General features: G+C 49.6%; 1 protein-coding gene across 1 annotated transcript in view; it reads right to left on the bottom strand.

Annotated features, from left to right (window-relative positions):
* The window catches only part of CRIM1 (cysteine rich transmembrane BMP regulator 1), a 179,642-nt gene that overhangs the window by 68,096 nt on the left and 96,640 nt on the right, over positions 1 to 14,906 (bottom strand). Inside the window, exons 3-4 of the mRNA XM_007521003.3 lie at positions 9,984 to 10,226; positions 8,863 to 8,983 (exon numbers count right to left, since the gene is read on the bottom strand). Of these exons, the coding sequence (XP_007521065.1) occupies positions 8,863 to 8,983; positions 9,984 to 10,226 (364 nt within the window). The remainder of the gene's footprint in view (positions 1 to 8,862; positions 8,984 to 9,983; positions 10,227 to 14,906) is intronic.

Raw genomic sequence — 14,906 nt, 5'->3', positions numbered from 1 at the left:
ACATGTGCGCTCAACCAGGTGCGCCACCACCCAGCCCCTCATTCTACCTTTTATCTTAACCCACCCCCACCCCTCCTGGAATTCCTGTGCATGTTTGGTGTCACTGTGTGATGCCCTATGAATGGAATGAAAAACCATCTCTGAAGGCCAATGTCTCAAAGGACGGAAATAAACCAGGTACAAACAAGGAAAAGGGAAGTTAACTTAGCAGACTGTCTTTAGTTCTAAGAGGCACAGCAAGAAATGATCCAGACCTAGAACTGGAGAAGAGAGGATGGAAAATTCTTCCTCAAACATGATTCTGTGTGTGTGTGTGTGTGTGTGTGTGTGTGTGTGTGTGTACACCATACCTGTTGGCACAGAGAAGAGCATGGGAAGGATATGGAAGAGGTGGAGCAAGAAGAGACTAAAGTCAGAACTGAAGGGAGGTAGAGACAGCCAGAGATGGGGAGAAGCAAATGTAAGTGAGGGTCTGAGAGCCAGAAAGCAGCCAGGATCCAGCTGAAGTAGTTCATACAACGAGGGGTAGAGGGTACAAGGATGCTGAACACATCCGCCAAGCCAGGCAGGCAGGCAGGCAGGCGGGCGGGCGGGGGCACCCGTATTCTATTAGGAAGCAGTTAATCTGCACCACTGGGGATTCAGTCTTCCATCAGAAGGCTTTCGCTTACAGATGCAAAGAGAATAATGTCACCAGCAATAAGCAGTCACAGGCCAACAGACATTCAGTGAACTGGAGGCTCACCCGGCTGTCACAGATCAAACAGCTGAGTGTCTGCCTGAAATCTGTCTAGTCCTTTATTCCAATCTGCTTCTGCTGATATATATATTTACTGGATAAAGAGAAATCACGTGAAAAAGGAAGGAGAGGAGAGACAGAGAGACACCTGCAGCACTGCTCACAAAGTTTTCCCCTTGCAGGTGGGAACTGGGAGGCTTAAACCTGGGATCTGATATATGGAAACATGTGGCTCAAGCAAGTGTGCTGCCCCCCCCCCCCCAGTGTTTTTGATGTAAGAAAATAAAAGAAAAACAAAGAGCCATACTTCTCCCATGACTTTCTTCTCTTCCTCTACATCAAAACCATCTCTCTTTAACCCTCCCTGTTTACCTGTAGAGCCCTAGAATTTTTTCAAGTTGCCTTCTCTCTTTTCTTGAGAGGTCAGAGATTTTCCTGTCGCCAGCCATGTGTGTGCGTCCCACCCCTCACCCCAAGGGTGTGGGGAAATCAGATAGCGGGGAGGGAGCAGCTGCTTCGGTGAGCCCCAAACCCTCCTAGCCCTTCTCTTCTCAGACAGGAAGAACAAACCTATGGAAGCAGGGAGGTTTGAGCCAGTTAACACCCAGGTGCACTGGGTCCCAGAAGTGTTTTGGGGGTAGAATGCCTGGAGAAGGTGTGGGATAGCTTATTCAAGTTGCCATTTGCTCCCAGGTACAAGACAGATCTGTTCAGCAGTAGGGGATGGGTGAATTCAGGGGAGCACGCTGTCCTCCACTCCATCTCTGAGACTAGAGTCACACAGCCTGCCTCTGCTAGTGTCTAGACCTTTATTCCATTCTGCCTCTACTGCCAACACACACACTCACTCCCCCCACCCCATCTCTCTATTTCATTAGATAAAGAGAAACTGAGAGGGAAGGGGAAGAGTGACAGACACCTGTAGCACTGCTCACAAAGCTTTCCCCTTGCAGATGAGGACTGGGGGGCTTGATTCGGAATGGGTGGGTGGGAGTGGGAGGTACAGACTTAAGGGGGCAGGGCTCAGGTTCATGTTCACTCCCACTTCCAATGTTCTTAGAATGTGTTCAAGAGATGCCACTAAACTTGTGGTCACAATCAAAGCCCCTTCTGAGTCCACATTCTAGTTAAGAGAAACTCTGAAAATCTTTAATTCCTTGGACTAAGCAAAACAAGGGAGAAATATGGTCCTGAATCTTGATTTACAGAATAAAATGGGCTTTTCAGGGACCCAGCCTCAGAATGCCAGAGAAGGCCATGCTCTGACTATAGGTTCTGGAAGAAAGAGCTTTCGTCAGAGCAAAACTGGAGCCAGGAGGGAGCTTGGGAACCTTAGGCTAGCCTAGCATAGCCCAAGAGAAGCCCTATTTTTAAGTTTCTGAAGGCTCTAAACAATGACAACTTATTTCCACCCCAAAATAATTGGACTGACTTACTCTTGGCTAATCTTAGAAATTGTATATTTATGGACAAACGCGATAAAAAAAATTTGGGGGGGGGAGATTCTACTGACACAAACTATGAATAAGTCATGTTAAATTGGTGCACGTTAATAAGAATAGAGGAAGACCTTCATATTGAATCAAAATTTCTTACATCTAATGCAAAGCCCTCACTTGACTTGCACTGCAGTGAACAGGGTAGAGAGGAATAACTTTTTCTTAGGCCTTCCTGGTACATGTCTACTGGGCCTGCCTGAAGCTAGGAGACTGGGAAAAGTCACAGCAGCTCAGGGGAGACTCTGCAGAGAGTCAGAACTCCGAGGAAGAGCAGTGGTCTCAAAGTGGTCAAAAAAAAGAAAGCCAGTCAGGAGGAGCTAAAGAGGAGTGTGTGTGCATGTGCGCCCTGGGGAGAGGAAGCTAGCTTATGTACAAAGACACAGTACTCCCTGAAGAGAGGTGTTAAAATAACGGCCAGCTAAGCAAAACCCAGGGTGGCACCGCAGGCTTTGAGCTAGACCCCAGAGTACCTGAAGTCTTTGGGAAATGGTGCTATGCTCCCATCACTCTTCCTGCCGCTGCCATCAGAGCGTGAAGTTGACAGGGCGCCTGTTTTCACTGACTGTGTGCACATTAAGGTGGTGGCCAGCGGTCCAGGTGGTGGTAGACTGATGAAGGGTTGGATTCTCAAGCATGAGGTTTCAAGTTTGATCCCTGACAGCACATGTCTCAGAGTAACATCTGATTCTTGTGTTCATTCTCTTTCTCCCCATCTCTCTCATTAATAAATCAGTAAATGTTAAAAAGTGAAAATAAAGGTACCAGGGAGGTGGCTCAGTTGGCTCAGGGCTAGAGTGCAGGACTTGTTTTTTGGTTTTGTCTTTAAACAAACTTTTAAAAAATTATTTATTTATTGGATAGAGACAGCCCGAAATCAAGAGGGAAAGGGGTGATAAAGAGGAAGAGAGACAGAGAGACACCTGCAACACTGTTTCGAACCTGGGTCCTTGTGCATGTTAACATGTGCGCTCAACCAGGTGCACTGCCACTGGCACCTGACAGGACTTGTAAGAGTAAGGTTGAGAATTTGACTCCAGGCACTGCCTCATCCAGAGTGGCTCTCTGATCCTTTCTCACGTTAATAAACCTTGAAAAGTGTGTGGTAAAGTGGATTAAAATTAGTCACAAGACCTTTGCAATAACTTCTCCCCTCCAGAGCTGTGTTCTGCTTTCCCATCTTATGACCCGCTCTGATAGACAGAATGTGGAGGGAATCATGGTGCCTGGATCGAGGCTGACTCTCAAATGGCTTTGCTGCTTCTGTCAGTGGAAAAGCCAAGATGGGAGGCTTTCAGGAGGGAAGGTGACCAGCTGGCGCCTGGCCACCAGAGACCCTGCTAGTCCTCAAGGACAGAGCTGTGGAGAACCCTGCAGCTTCTGTGTTTTAGGCAACAACTTCCGGGGCTTGAGACATGTTGTGAGTCAATGAACCAGAGGGATGTCATATTAATATGTACTCTGTCCATAAAAACAGGGTGCTGTGGTCCGGGAGGTGGTGCAGTGGTAAAGCTTTGGACTCTCAAGTATGAGGTCCTGAGTTCGATCCCCAGCAGCAAATGTGCCAGAGTGATGTACTTTCTCTCTCCTCCTATCTTTCTCATAAATAAAACAAAACAAAACAAAACAACAGGCTGCTGAGACTGGGAGTAATGTTCACTGATAACTAAGCTGGACTGACACACAAAGAGAATTATCCCAAACAGGGCAGTGGGCAAGGATGGGGGTAGGGGGAGGACTTTGAATCAAAGAGCCTGCCTCCAAGATGCAGACCTGCCCCATCCCCTGGGCCTCAGAACATGTGTGATTGCTCTCACGTCTAGGAACTCGTCAAGGTGTCAGGATGATGACGGAATGAGAACAAGAGAAGGGGAAATGCTTTGCGAGCCAAGGCAACCCATTACACAATTAATCTACCAGTGTCACTGTACGTGCCAGTTAAAAAGACTTTCCTGTTTTTCCAGCTCTGGGAAGACATCAGCAGGTCAGTGGATCTGACTTGTAAAAGTTTCTCTGCTGCAAAGTTTCCACGCACATGTGTATTCACACTAAGGCATGTGCTCAAAGGACTTCTTTCCAAACACCCATGGGCAGGCCCACTTTCCCTTTCTGTCACCCTGCTGTGCCTGCAGGCCTGTGTAAGGTCCAGGCTGCTACCTCTCACCAGTCCCTCTCTCTCCTGAGGGTGTGGCAACTGCTTCACAGCTTGTTTCACTGCCGGTGCTGAGAGCAGAAGCAAGACAGACAATGTTGGGCAGGGTGAGTGGAGAAGAATCGATAATAGCCAATGATGCATGATAATTACAGCAGGAAAGAGGATGAAAAGGGGAAGCATGGGAGCAAAGGTACAAAAAGGGGCGCTTAAGAAAATTAGAGATGCAGCCAGGGAAGAAAGAATAGGGAAACCAGTGCCAGTCAAGAGAAAATGGGAGAACTGGGCCCTGCTCAGTCACCTTGCAGGGTCTGGAAAAGCTAAGATCACAGCTGATGGGGGAGTGGAGGAAGTGAGAACAGACTACGGAAACTCACAGATTGCGAGCATTCCTACAGAGACAGGGTGACCAGGGACCTGATGGGTTACAGTCACACTAGGCATGAATGAAAAAAGGGAGGGGGTTATTGTTAAAGACTGGGGTGGTGGTGGTGAGGGAGAGGTGTCCAGGAAGTGGCTTAGCATGGAAAACCTTCCGTATCTGAGGCCTGGGAGCACCAAGAACAGCAGGGGGGGGGGGGGAGGTTCTATGGGTGGTGAAGTGGAGCTTTGGTGTTTCTCCCTTCCTCCTGAAAGTATAACGCTTAAAAAAAAGAAAGAAAAAGAAAGGCCTGGAAAATGACTCAATAGCAGTGTTTCTGAGTGTGGTCCTGAGTTTGAGACCCCACATCACATTAAAAAGAAAGAAAAAGAACAGGTGAGGATAGACAGAGAAGCCCTCAAACTCCTTTTCAAGTCTATGGAAGGGTGAAAACAATCCTACCAAGAAGGGGTTGGGACTTTTATAGGAGAGGAATCTCAGTGGCTAGAACTGCAGACACCTGGCCTCAGCTTGTCCTGACTGACAAGGGCCGCCCCCTTCCAGTCTCCACACAGCCCAGCTTTATTGCAAACGGCTCAGAGTCCTCAGCAGAGGTGTTTTTTTTTTTTTTTTTTTTTTAAGTAAAGGGCAAATAATCCTCACTGGACTGTACACATTCCAAAAGGCTCTTCTGACACCAGAATAATGAAGCTCTTGGACTGAACGTCTGACAGGGATCATCCCCAAGAACATCATCCTCTTTCAAAATGCCACCACTACCTATCAGACTCTCTCTTTCTATACGATTGTTTGGCTTTTGCTTCTCTTGTCAAGGGATGAACTGTCTATCATTCTCCTTAGTGGGGACCCACTGAAGACGCCACAGGAGGCTGGTTTGAGTGCACTCTGCATTCTTCCCCTCATTACTGACGCATGCACAGACGGGGAAAGGAGGAGAAGACACAGAGCCCGGCACCCAGGAGAATCCTTCAGTTGGCAAGGCAAAGCATTTGTGCATTTACCAGTTAAGTGACAGAGCAGGGACACAGGTGACTGATAGGTGACAAGGAACAGTAGGCGCTGGGAGCCTCTCCATAGTGGGGTGTGCTTGGGTCTGACGCAAAGATGCTGTGGACAGAGGGGGATGTGACAGTGACTGCAGACCTACAGAATGAACAAGCTGAGGGAGCATGAGAGGGAGAGACAAAGGCAGCTCACGCTATCTGCGGGGGCTCGGGGCTTGAACTGAAGGTCGCTACAGTACAGACAGCTGAGCCACAGAGAAGGGGTGAGGGCTGTGAGGTGAGACACTAGGTACAAAGAGTGAGCTCATCCATTCACTCACTCCTCACTCACTCACTCACTCACTCACTCACTCCAAATTAAGTGCAGGCTATCTTATGGTGGCAGGTCCTGTTTTAGGTACTAGAGGCTATAAAACACTCCCTCTTTTTTCCTTAAGAATCATAAACAGGAGTCGGGCGGTAGGGTTAAGCACACATGGCGCAAAGCGCAAGGACCGGCGTGAGGAATCCGGTTCAAGCTCCCGGCTCCCCACCTGCAGGGGAGTCACTTCACAAGTGGTGAAGCAGGTCTGCAGGTGTCTATCTTTCTCCCTCTCTGTCTTCCCCTCCTCTCTCCATTTCTCTCTGTCCTATCCAACAGCAAGAACACCAATCATAACTAAAAACAACAAGGGCAACAAAAGGGAATAAATAATAAATAAATAAAAAGAATCATAAACATCAGAAGAGATTTGCCGAGCAATAAAAACCTGAGCTTTTGATTTACTTTGCAAAGCCCCATGGTAGCAGATAAGGGACAAGATAGGACAGGATGAGGGGTTGGTAGTGGTAGAGGGAGCAGGACAACTTTAGTTGTTACTATTATTACTTTTTATTATCTTTATTGGATAGAGACAACCAGAAATCGAGAGGGAGGACCGAAGAGAAAGAGAGACCCACTGCGCTATTTCACCACTTGTGAAGCTTTCCCTGTGCAGATGGGGACCAGGGGCTTGAACTTGGGTCCTTGTGCATTGTAGCATGTGAGTTCAACCAGGTGATCCACCACCCAGCCCCATGGGACAACTTTAATACAAGGAGTCACCTTAGGGACAGAGACTGAATACCCTTTCCAGAAAAGGAGATGCAGAATTGATGGAGGGTGGAAGGCACTTGGGGGAAGAGGTAATGGCCAAGGTGCCTAGCAGAAGCATCTGGAAGGGGGGCAGGTTGGGGGGATGGGGGCAGGGAGAGAGCACAGGATGCCAGCAGCCAAAGGGAAACAGGGCATAGGGGTCAGTCCACTGAAAAAATCAGGGCACTAGATGCTGTGAGAACAGATGCCTGCAAGTAACAGGCCCTTGCAATGAGGGCTTCCTGTCTGCCTGCCCTCTTTTCTGGGGCACATTTCACTGACTTGTCTGTGTTGAATGCCAAGGTCAAAACCAGGCCCATGCACTAACCATCAGACTCACTTATGCCCAGAAGCTTGAGGTGGACACGGGAGGCATGGAGCGGAAGCAGGACTGTCAGTCCAGGAGGGTGGAAAGACAGCCAAGCAGACAGAGACCCACAAGTTGCCAGGGAGAGCAGCCTTCTTGGGAAGCAGCTCCACTCACTATGGAACGTCACCGGTTGGGAGAGCAGTCTCGCCCTTAAACTGTAATGAACTAGGCCTTACAGCAAGCAGTTCTAGCCCCTGGGAGTGACTGAGAAAACAACGGACTGCTCTCCTGCCTGACGACGAGCACGGCCTCTAAGCATGAACTGCAAAGTGTCCCCTCATCTCACTCAAGGACTTGATAATTAACTGCTGGCTTGGAGTTGATTAATGATGCTGTTGGAGAAGCTGCCACCATCACTGTCATGAAGACCTTGAGGGGACATCTGTTACTTCGCCTGATGAGTAAGGCTACTATCTGCACCCCTCTCCCCTCTTCCCAAGTATCTGCTCATGGAGGACTGCCACACTGCTGTGTGTTATCCTCACAGGCATCTCCTCTGGCTCAAGTTTTAGAGGCAGAGCTTGGGACAGGGTAGGCTGTGTGGGACACACAGGAGGAGTTCAGGAAGGACAAACGTGAGATGATGTTCAAGGATGAGTTGTCACTTAGAAGAGGAGAGCTCTCGGAACAAGCTCTGGATGTCTACTCCCGTGGAGGAGAAGGAGGTTACTCACCTGACCTGTGGCCCATGGGAAATTTCCTCTCACCAAACCTGCAGCACTGCCCCACTGCTCACACAGCAAGTGGGGCCAAGAGGGGCTGGGGCTGGGGCTGGGGCTGGGGCTGGGGCTGGGGCTGGGGCTGGGGCTGGGGCTGGGGCTGCGGGAGAGGAGGCTGGGAAGGGCCTGTTGTCGGGCCCAGGTGCAGCTCTAGGAGTTAAATTCAGAGTGAAGGTGGAAAGGAAGGAGGTGATCTGGACAGGATGGTGACTCAGGGTTCTGAGAATGATGCAGGAGAAGAGAGGAGAGCACCTTGGGGCAGGAAGGGAGACAGAAAGTACACCCCACCTTTGCAAGCAGAGTTGTCCCCATCCCCCCTGAAAAATATATTAAGACACACAGAGGTAGGTGCAGCTCTATGGGGCTTGGGGGTGCAAATGACACCCCTCCCCCAGGTTCTGGAGAAAGGCTGGGCTAGGTGGCTGTCCTGTCACTATGTCTTGGATCACTGTAGCTGTTCCCACCAAGTCAGAGGGAAGTGGGCTTTTCCTTTGGAAAGCACAACATGGATGCAGGCTCCTTGGGAGGTGGTGAGCAGGACACGGGTGAGCAGAAGGGCTGGGATGCCCCAGGGTCACTCCTTGCCCCCTGCTGTGTGTCCTCCACTGGCCCCAGTGGCGAAGCAGCTCTCAGACTCACTAGCAAGGACCCACAGCTCCTCTCCTCAACCCCCTGCCTGGACACCCCACTGTTTTCTTTTAGTTCCCCGCCAGATCTCAGTCAGGACCAGGAGCTGCCCAACCTGATGGCACCTGGCTTTGCCCCCAGGGACCAGGCAGGTGAGGACCCCTCATTGTTCTGTGGCTGCCTCATGAGCAGAGGGGTGCTGGGGCCCCCAAGACTAGGGTTGGGGGGTGGGGCATGGGGAGACCGGGAGCAGACCGACCTCGTGGGCAGTGTGCAGCAGCCATCCGCCGTGAGCCGGACTTGGGTCTCGTAGCTGTCCAGGGGACACACTGCCTGCTGGACGGAAGGACATTCCACGGTGCTGCAGTCCACACTGAAAACTGCAAGGGGCAAACACAGCACCATTTACTGTCACAGCCTGTGCATCCCAAGGCACCCACGGCAGGCCCCGGCTCCCAGGCTGTGTCTGCAGGCCGCCTGGCTCCCCGGAACCCCTGCCAGGAGCCTCTCTCTCACGACAGGAAGGTGTGGGGCATCAAAGAAGGGGCCGAGAGACTGGAGGGGGAAGATGAAGACAAGAGACTGAAAGAGAGAGAGTCAACTGATGACAGTCACATGATAGAAACTTCCAGAGATGGAGCACAAGGGACTGTCTGTCTCAAAGCAGCCATGGAGGAGTTGAAATGCAAACCCTGACCGATGGTCAGAGGCCTGAAAAGAGGAGATCATCTCTGTCGAAGCCAGTTCTCAGATCACAGGAGAGAAGCAGCCCCGGAGCAAGGAGGGAGGCCAGAAATCAGATGAGCAAGAGACAGGGCACAGATGACCGAGCGAACGCATGCCAGGGGACGGGGGAGACAAGAAGAGAGATGGGGTCTGAAGAGCGGGGACACCTGTTTGGTTGGAAATAACTTCCTGGTGTATGGGTGACAGCTGCTTTGAACTGTCACGCCTCTCAGGGGGAGAGAGCTACCAAGGAGGAGTCTGATCCTATTTACAGCACCTGAATCCTCCTCTCTTCTCCCTTGATCAAGCGCAGTTTGAGTATTTATTTATTGGATAGAGACAAGAGAGAAACTGAGAGGGGAAAAGGAGATAGAAAGGGAGCGAGTCAGAGAGACATCTGTAAACCTGCAGCCCTGCAGGTGGGGACTGGGAACTTGAACCCAGGTCCTTCAACATAGTAACAGGCGTGCTCAATCAGGTGCACCACCACCTGGCCCCTTCAAGCACAAGATCAGAGAAAGCAGCTTGGTCCCTTTATGCAGGCACAGAGGCCCCAGAGAACTATCCCTGGGGATAGTCCAGCTTCTCTGGAGACTAGGTCTGGCCACTGGGAGCAACAGGAGGACAGAGGCGGGCATGGAGGCTGGCACATACCTGGCTTGCACTCGTACAGGTCACAGCACTGTCCCGGCTTCCCCGAGGCCTTGGATACCAAGATGTTGAGGTAGCCAGGCTGACAGACTTTCCGCAGGCAGCCAGCCGGGTCACAGACGCAGCGGCTGGGCAGTGGGCAGCAGTCCCCAGGGGGCGCATAGCCCTCGATGAGAACAGAGTCTTCTGGACACCGTGGTGAGAACTGGACTTCGCAGCGGGCCTTGGAACAATCTGGCTTCTCTTCTAGACGGGAAAGAAATAATTTAGTTCAGGGCCTCGAGGCGGGGTGGTTTGGGGGGTGGAGGCACTGCTATTCAGAAGCACAGGGCTGAGGGGGGCAGTCCTGCTCATCTGTCTACTGACCGCAGAGGGACGGAGAGAAAGGAATCCGGCTAGGCCTCCAGAGCTCTCTCCTAAGAAGCATCCAGGACACCCCGCTCAAGTCTGAATCTGCCTTTTCCATCAACCCTTGCTCACCAGTGCAAGGCAGCTAAGGCCCAGCTCATCAGCCCCCCCCAGAAAGACTGAAAGGCCCTGGGAAGAAGCATCCAGACTGGATCTAAAACCCAGACCCAGCCACAGACTACCCACAGGGCTCTCATCCAGAAAGAGCCTTAAGGCTGTTTTTGGAAGACCTGTGGACAGTTCAACATCACAGCAGACCCACAGATAGACTGTGTCCACTCTGAAGCTTGCGCTGGGGGCTGCTAATCAGGGAGGAGTGGGCAGGAAAAGAACACACTAAGAGCATGTGCTGGCTGGTGCCCCTGCTGTGTCATGCACATGACACAGGTCCAAGCATGGACTGCACTGGTGGAAGCTTCAGTGCTGTAGTGTCTCTCCCTGCACCCCCCACATCTTTTTTCTATTTGAAAAAGTCATCCCAGAACAGCAGAACCCCTGGCTCCAACAACAAACAAAAAGAAGAAATGATACTTAGGAGGCAAAACATGGACTCAACATAAGTGCCTATGGAGAGATGTGTGGATATAGAAGCTACAGGATATATACTCAATGGAATACTACTCAGCCACTAAGCAGACAGAACAGTGTCATGTGGGACCAAACGGACGGAACTGGAGATGACAACACAGAGGGAAATAAGAGGTGGAAGACAACTACTGGATGAGTTCACTCAGGTGTGCGACAGAGTGAACTAAAGTGAGATGCATTTGCAACACAACTATGAGCCCAACTGTCTCTTAAGAGTCTGTGATAACTTTTCAAAGTTAACCCAATTGCCAAACAATGTGATTATAGCAATAACTATCTATTGTCTTCTTAAACCCTAAGACAGCAGGAACCTCCCACTTCTACTATAGAGCCTATTATTTCCCCCAGTCCTGGAACCTCTAGGGTGGGGCTCACTTTCCTGCATGCTTCTCTCAATTCAAACCAAATAACATTGCATCCACCGATCCAAACCTCATCAATGCAACGAGTACCACCTCAGCATGCTTTACTTCAGACTGTGTCCAGAGACGTCAGGCATGGAATGCCAACCCTTCACCCTCATTACTCTAGTGAGACCTTTCCTTTCATAGTATTCTCTAATTCCATTCCAAGAGGTTCACTTCCTAACAAAGTCCCAAAACCTAGATACAGACCATGTCCTATAAGATAGTGCATATGTTCACATGTATCCATAAATTAGGGCAAAATAAATACCTGAAAGCATAAATACACAGTAGTCTGTAATGAGTCAGTATCAAGTTCATAATTTAATAGTGTCTACTTAGACTTAGATACCCTCTTCATCTACTTCCTATTACAGTTCTCTCACTCTATAAAAAAAAAAAAAAGAAAAAAAAGTGTCTGTGATTACTACAGCGGCGGTTATCAGGGAAAGGTGGACATGGGAATTCTGGTAGTGGAGAGTACCATGACTTGTGTGCCTGTGCACACACATATCCAGGAGGGAATCTGCACCCTTAGAATCTTGCATTATGGTAAACCAATGTTAAATGACTTAAAAAAAAAAACTACTTAAAAGATATGTGATTCTATGGTATGCCTTGAGTGCAAACTCTTTCCTCGCCAATTCCACCTGTGAGACAACTAAGGGCCCTCCCTTCCCATTCTCCAGGATTTGGCTCCAGACCTGGTGGTGTTCTCCCATCTATAGCGAGGGACATGACTGAGAGGGGTGACCCTCATGGAGTCCAGGGTTAGGTGGCGCAACTCATGCTTTGAGCTCAGATTCCTGGTGTGAGCTCTTTGGAAATCTGCAGTATTATGAGGAAAAGGGAGAAATAGACCCAAAGCACATCACAGCAGCTCATGAGCTCTGGGGGTATGAAGACCCAGAAAGTACTAAGCAAAGATGATGCACAGCATTGGGGGGGGGGGGCTTTCCCTAAGCCCCTTCTTCCTCAGAGTAAAACCCAAGCGAAGCACTGCAAAGCCCAAGAGGACCAAGTGTGCCGCCAGGTTCAACAGGAGAATCAAAGGCAGACATGGGGCCTCAAGCCTTCCAGCCCACTCAGTGTAGGTAGATGCAAGGAGGCCTGTCTCCACATGCAAGGCTTTTCTTCGGAGGCTGTTCTTTGGGGTCCTTCTCTACCTGGGTCGTTGTGTTTTCATTCACTGTCTACCTAGTCTACCAGCTTCTTGCATAATAAAAGCAGTAGCTCAGAGAGGGCAGAACAGCATAAAAGGGGGTACTCCAGGTGGCAGGGGGCGAAGGGAGGGGATTGGTTTTCCTCTGAAGTACCAGTCAGAAGTTGGTACAAAGGTCCTGGGGACCTTTGGGAATAAACATTCCAGCAGCAGGGACAGCTGATTCACAGGAAGAGCCAGGCAGCCAGAGTGGGTGCAAAGAGGACACAGGAAGGCTCTTTGCATCCTGTTTTCATGGCATAACCCCTGGAAAAGGCCTTGATCAGAGAGCATGAGTCAATGCAGAGGAATTCTGCCTTTGGATTCAGAATCCCTTTGGTGGACAGAGAGCATAACATCTTGACAGGACCTAGTAAGAAGGTGTTTATAAAGCCCATCAGGGGGTCGGGTAGTGGAGAACATAGTGCAGAGCACAGGGACTGCAGCAAGGATCCTGGTTCAAGCTCCCCACACCCCACCTGCAGGGGAGCAGCTTCATAAGTGGTGGAGCAGGTCTGCAGGTGTCTTTCTCTCCCCCTCCTCTCTCAATTCCTCCTGTCCTAGCCAACAACAGCAGCAGCGACAACAAAAATAGAAAAAATGGCCTCCACGAGCAGTAGATTCACAGTGCAGGCACCAAGCCCCCAGTGTTAATTCTGGAGGGAAAAGAAAAAAAAAAAAACACCCATCAATCGACAGCTGGCCTGGTTGCCGCAAACCGAATGTCTTAGGATCCATACCAGCTCTGTGACTCTCACCGGAGATGGTGCTCAACTGCCGTTCTCATGGGTGTGCTCTAATTTAATAGATTCTGCATCTCGGCCTAGCACATTCATATTCTACAAAGTATCTGGTATGTGCAATTAGACCTTCCAAACAAGTGTTCCCACCAAACGCACAGGTTGAAAACCCTGAGGCTAGACTGTCTTGGTCTTTCCATCCTCTGCAAGATCCCAGCTCCGACACTGTCACCTAAGTGATGGTTTTTGCCACTGAAGTCTTGAGTAACTGATTTTCTTCTTAAGAATGGTCCCTGTACTGCAAGAGGCTTAGGCGAGGCAGTAACAGGTGCTGTTGGAACCTGTGTTGAGTGAACCAAGAGCTTGAAGGGATTTAAGTGAATAAGGGTTAAACAGGACTTGCATGCATGAGGTCCCAGGTTTGATCCCTTGCACTGCAAATGTCAGAGCTGAGTGATTCTCCTGGTCTAGAAAGGTGGGAAAATGCAAGATAGTTAAGAAAGAAGAGAAGGAGGGGAGGAGGAGAGAGGAGATCCCTTCTAAATATTACATTTTGAAAAAGCCAAATGAGGATCTCCCTTCCCTCCTCCCCACAAGAGTTTAATAACATCTCATTACTTGTTCTTTCAGCTTTTCTTACAACAATCATGAATTTTTTCCTTTAATCTACTGCTATAATCTGATTTTGTATCATTCTTATTTTCTTAGAATATACCCCATTTTGGGCTGGGGTATGGATCGACCTATTAACACCCATGTCCACCAGATAAGCAACTGCAAAAGTCAAAATTCACACCTTCTGCACCCCAAAAAAGAATTTTGATCCATACACCCAAAGGGGGGAAAATGACAGGAGAAATGACCAGAGAGCTGAACTTCAATTCCATCAGGACCTGGAGAGAGAAGAGGACAAAAGGAGGGCATTTGGAAGTGGCAGTGGGTATAGGCTTGACTTGGACGGGAGAAGAGGTTAGGACCGTGAAAGTAATGGACAAATATATACAGACAGCCTGATGGATGTGACTTCCTGACACATTAAGGTTTTATAGTCTGTGTAACCCCAGAGTCCTGAGATAGCTTACCAGGCAAAGCCTTTCCATGCATGAGGATCTGGACTTGAGTCCCTGTACCACGCTGGAGCACCATGGATAGCACCAGGGGGGAGAAGCCACGGTTAGTAGAGCAGTGGTGTGGTCTCTTTATCTCTGTTTCTCCATTCTCTCTCGGGAGGACAAGGAGGAAGTGTAAGAGGAGGGAGGAGGACATAAACAAATCAGCGGGGAAGCAATTACAGAAGCCAGACCTTCCACCTTCTGCAACCCACAATGAGCCTGGGTCCATACTCCCAGAGAGATAGAGAATGGGAAAGCTATCAGGGGAGGGGGTGGGATATGGAGACTGGGTGGTGGGAATTGTGTGGAGTTGTACCCCTACTATCCTACAGTTTTGTTAATGTCTCCTTTTTTAAATAAAAAAAAAAGAATGTAAGAAAAGAAAATACGGCTGGGAAAGGCACTTAGCAGTATTACCTACGCATGAAGTCCTGTGTGCATTACCTAGCGCTACATTACATACATATACACAT

The sequence above is a fragment of the Erinaceus europaeus genome, chromosome 3 (assembly GCF_950295315.1).
Source record: "Erinaceus europaeus chromosome 3, mEriEur2.1, whole genome shotgun sequence".
NCBI classification, from domain to species: Eukaryota; Metazoa; Chordata; class Mammalia; order Eulipotyphla; family Erinaceidae; genus Erinaceus; species Erinaceus europaeus.
The sequence above is the reverse complement of the archived record's forward strand: the minus strand, read 5'-3'. Positions and strand labels throughout refer to the sequence as shown.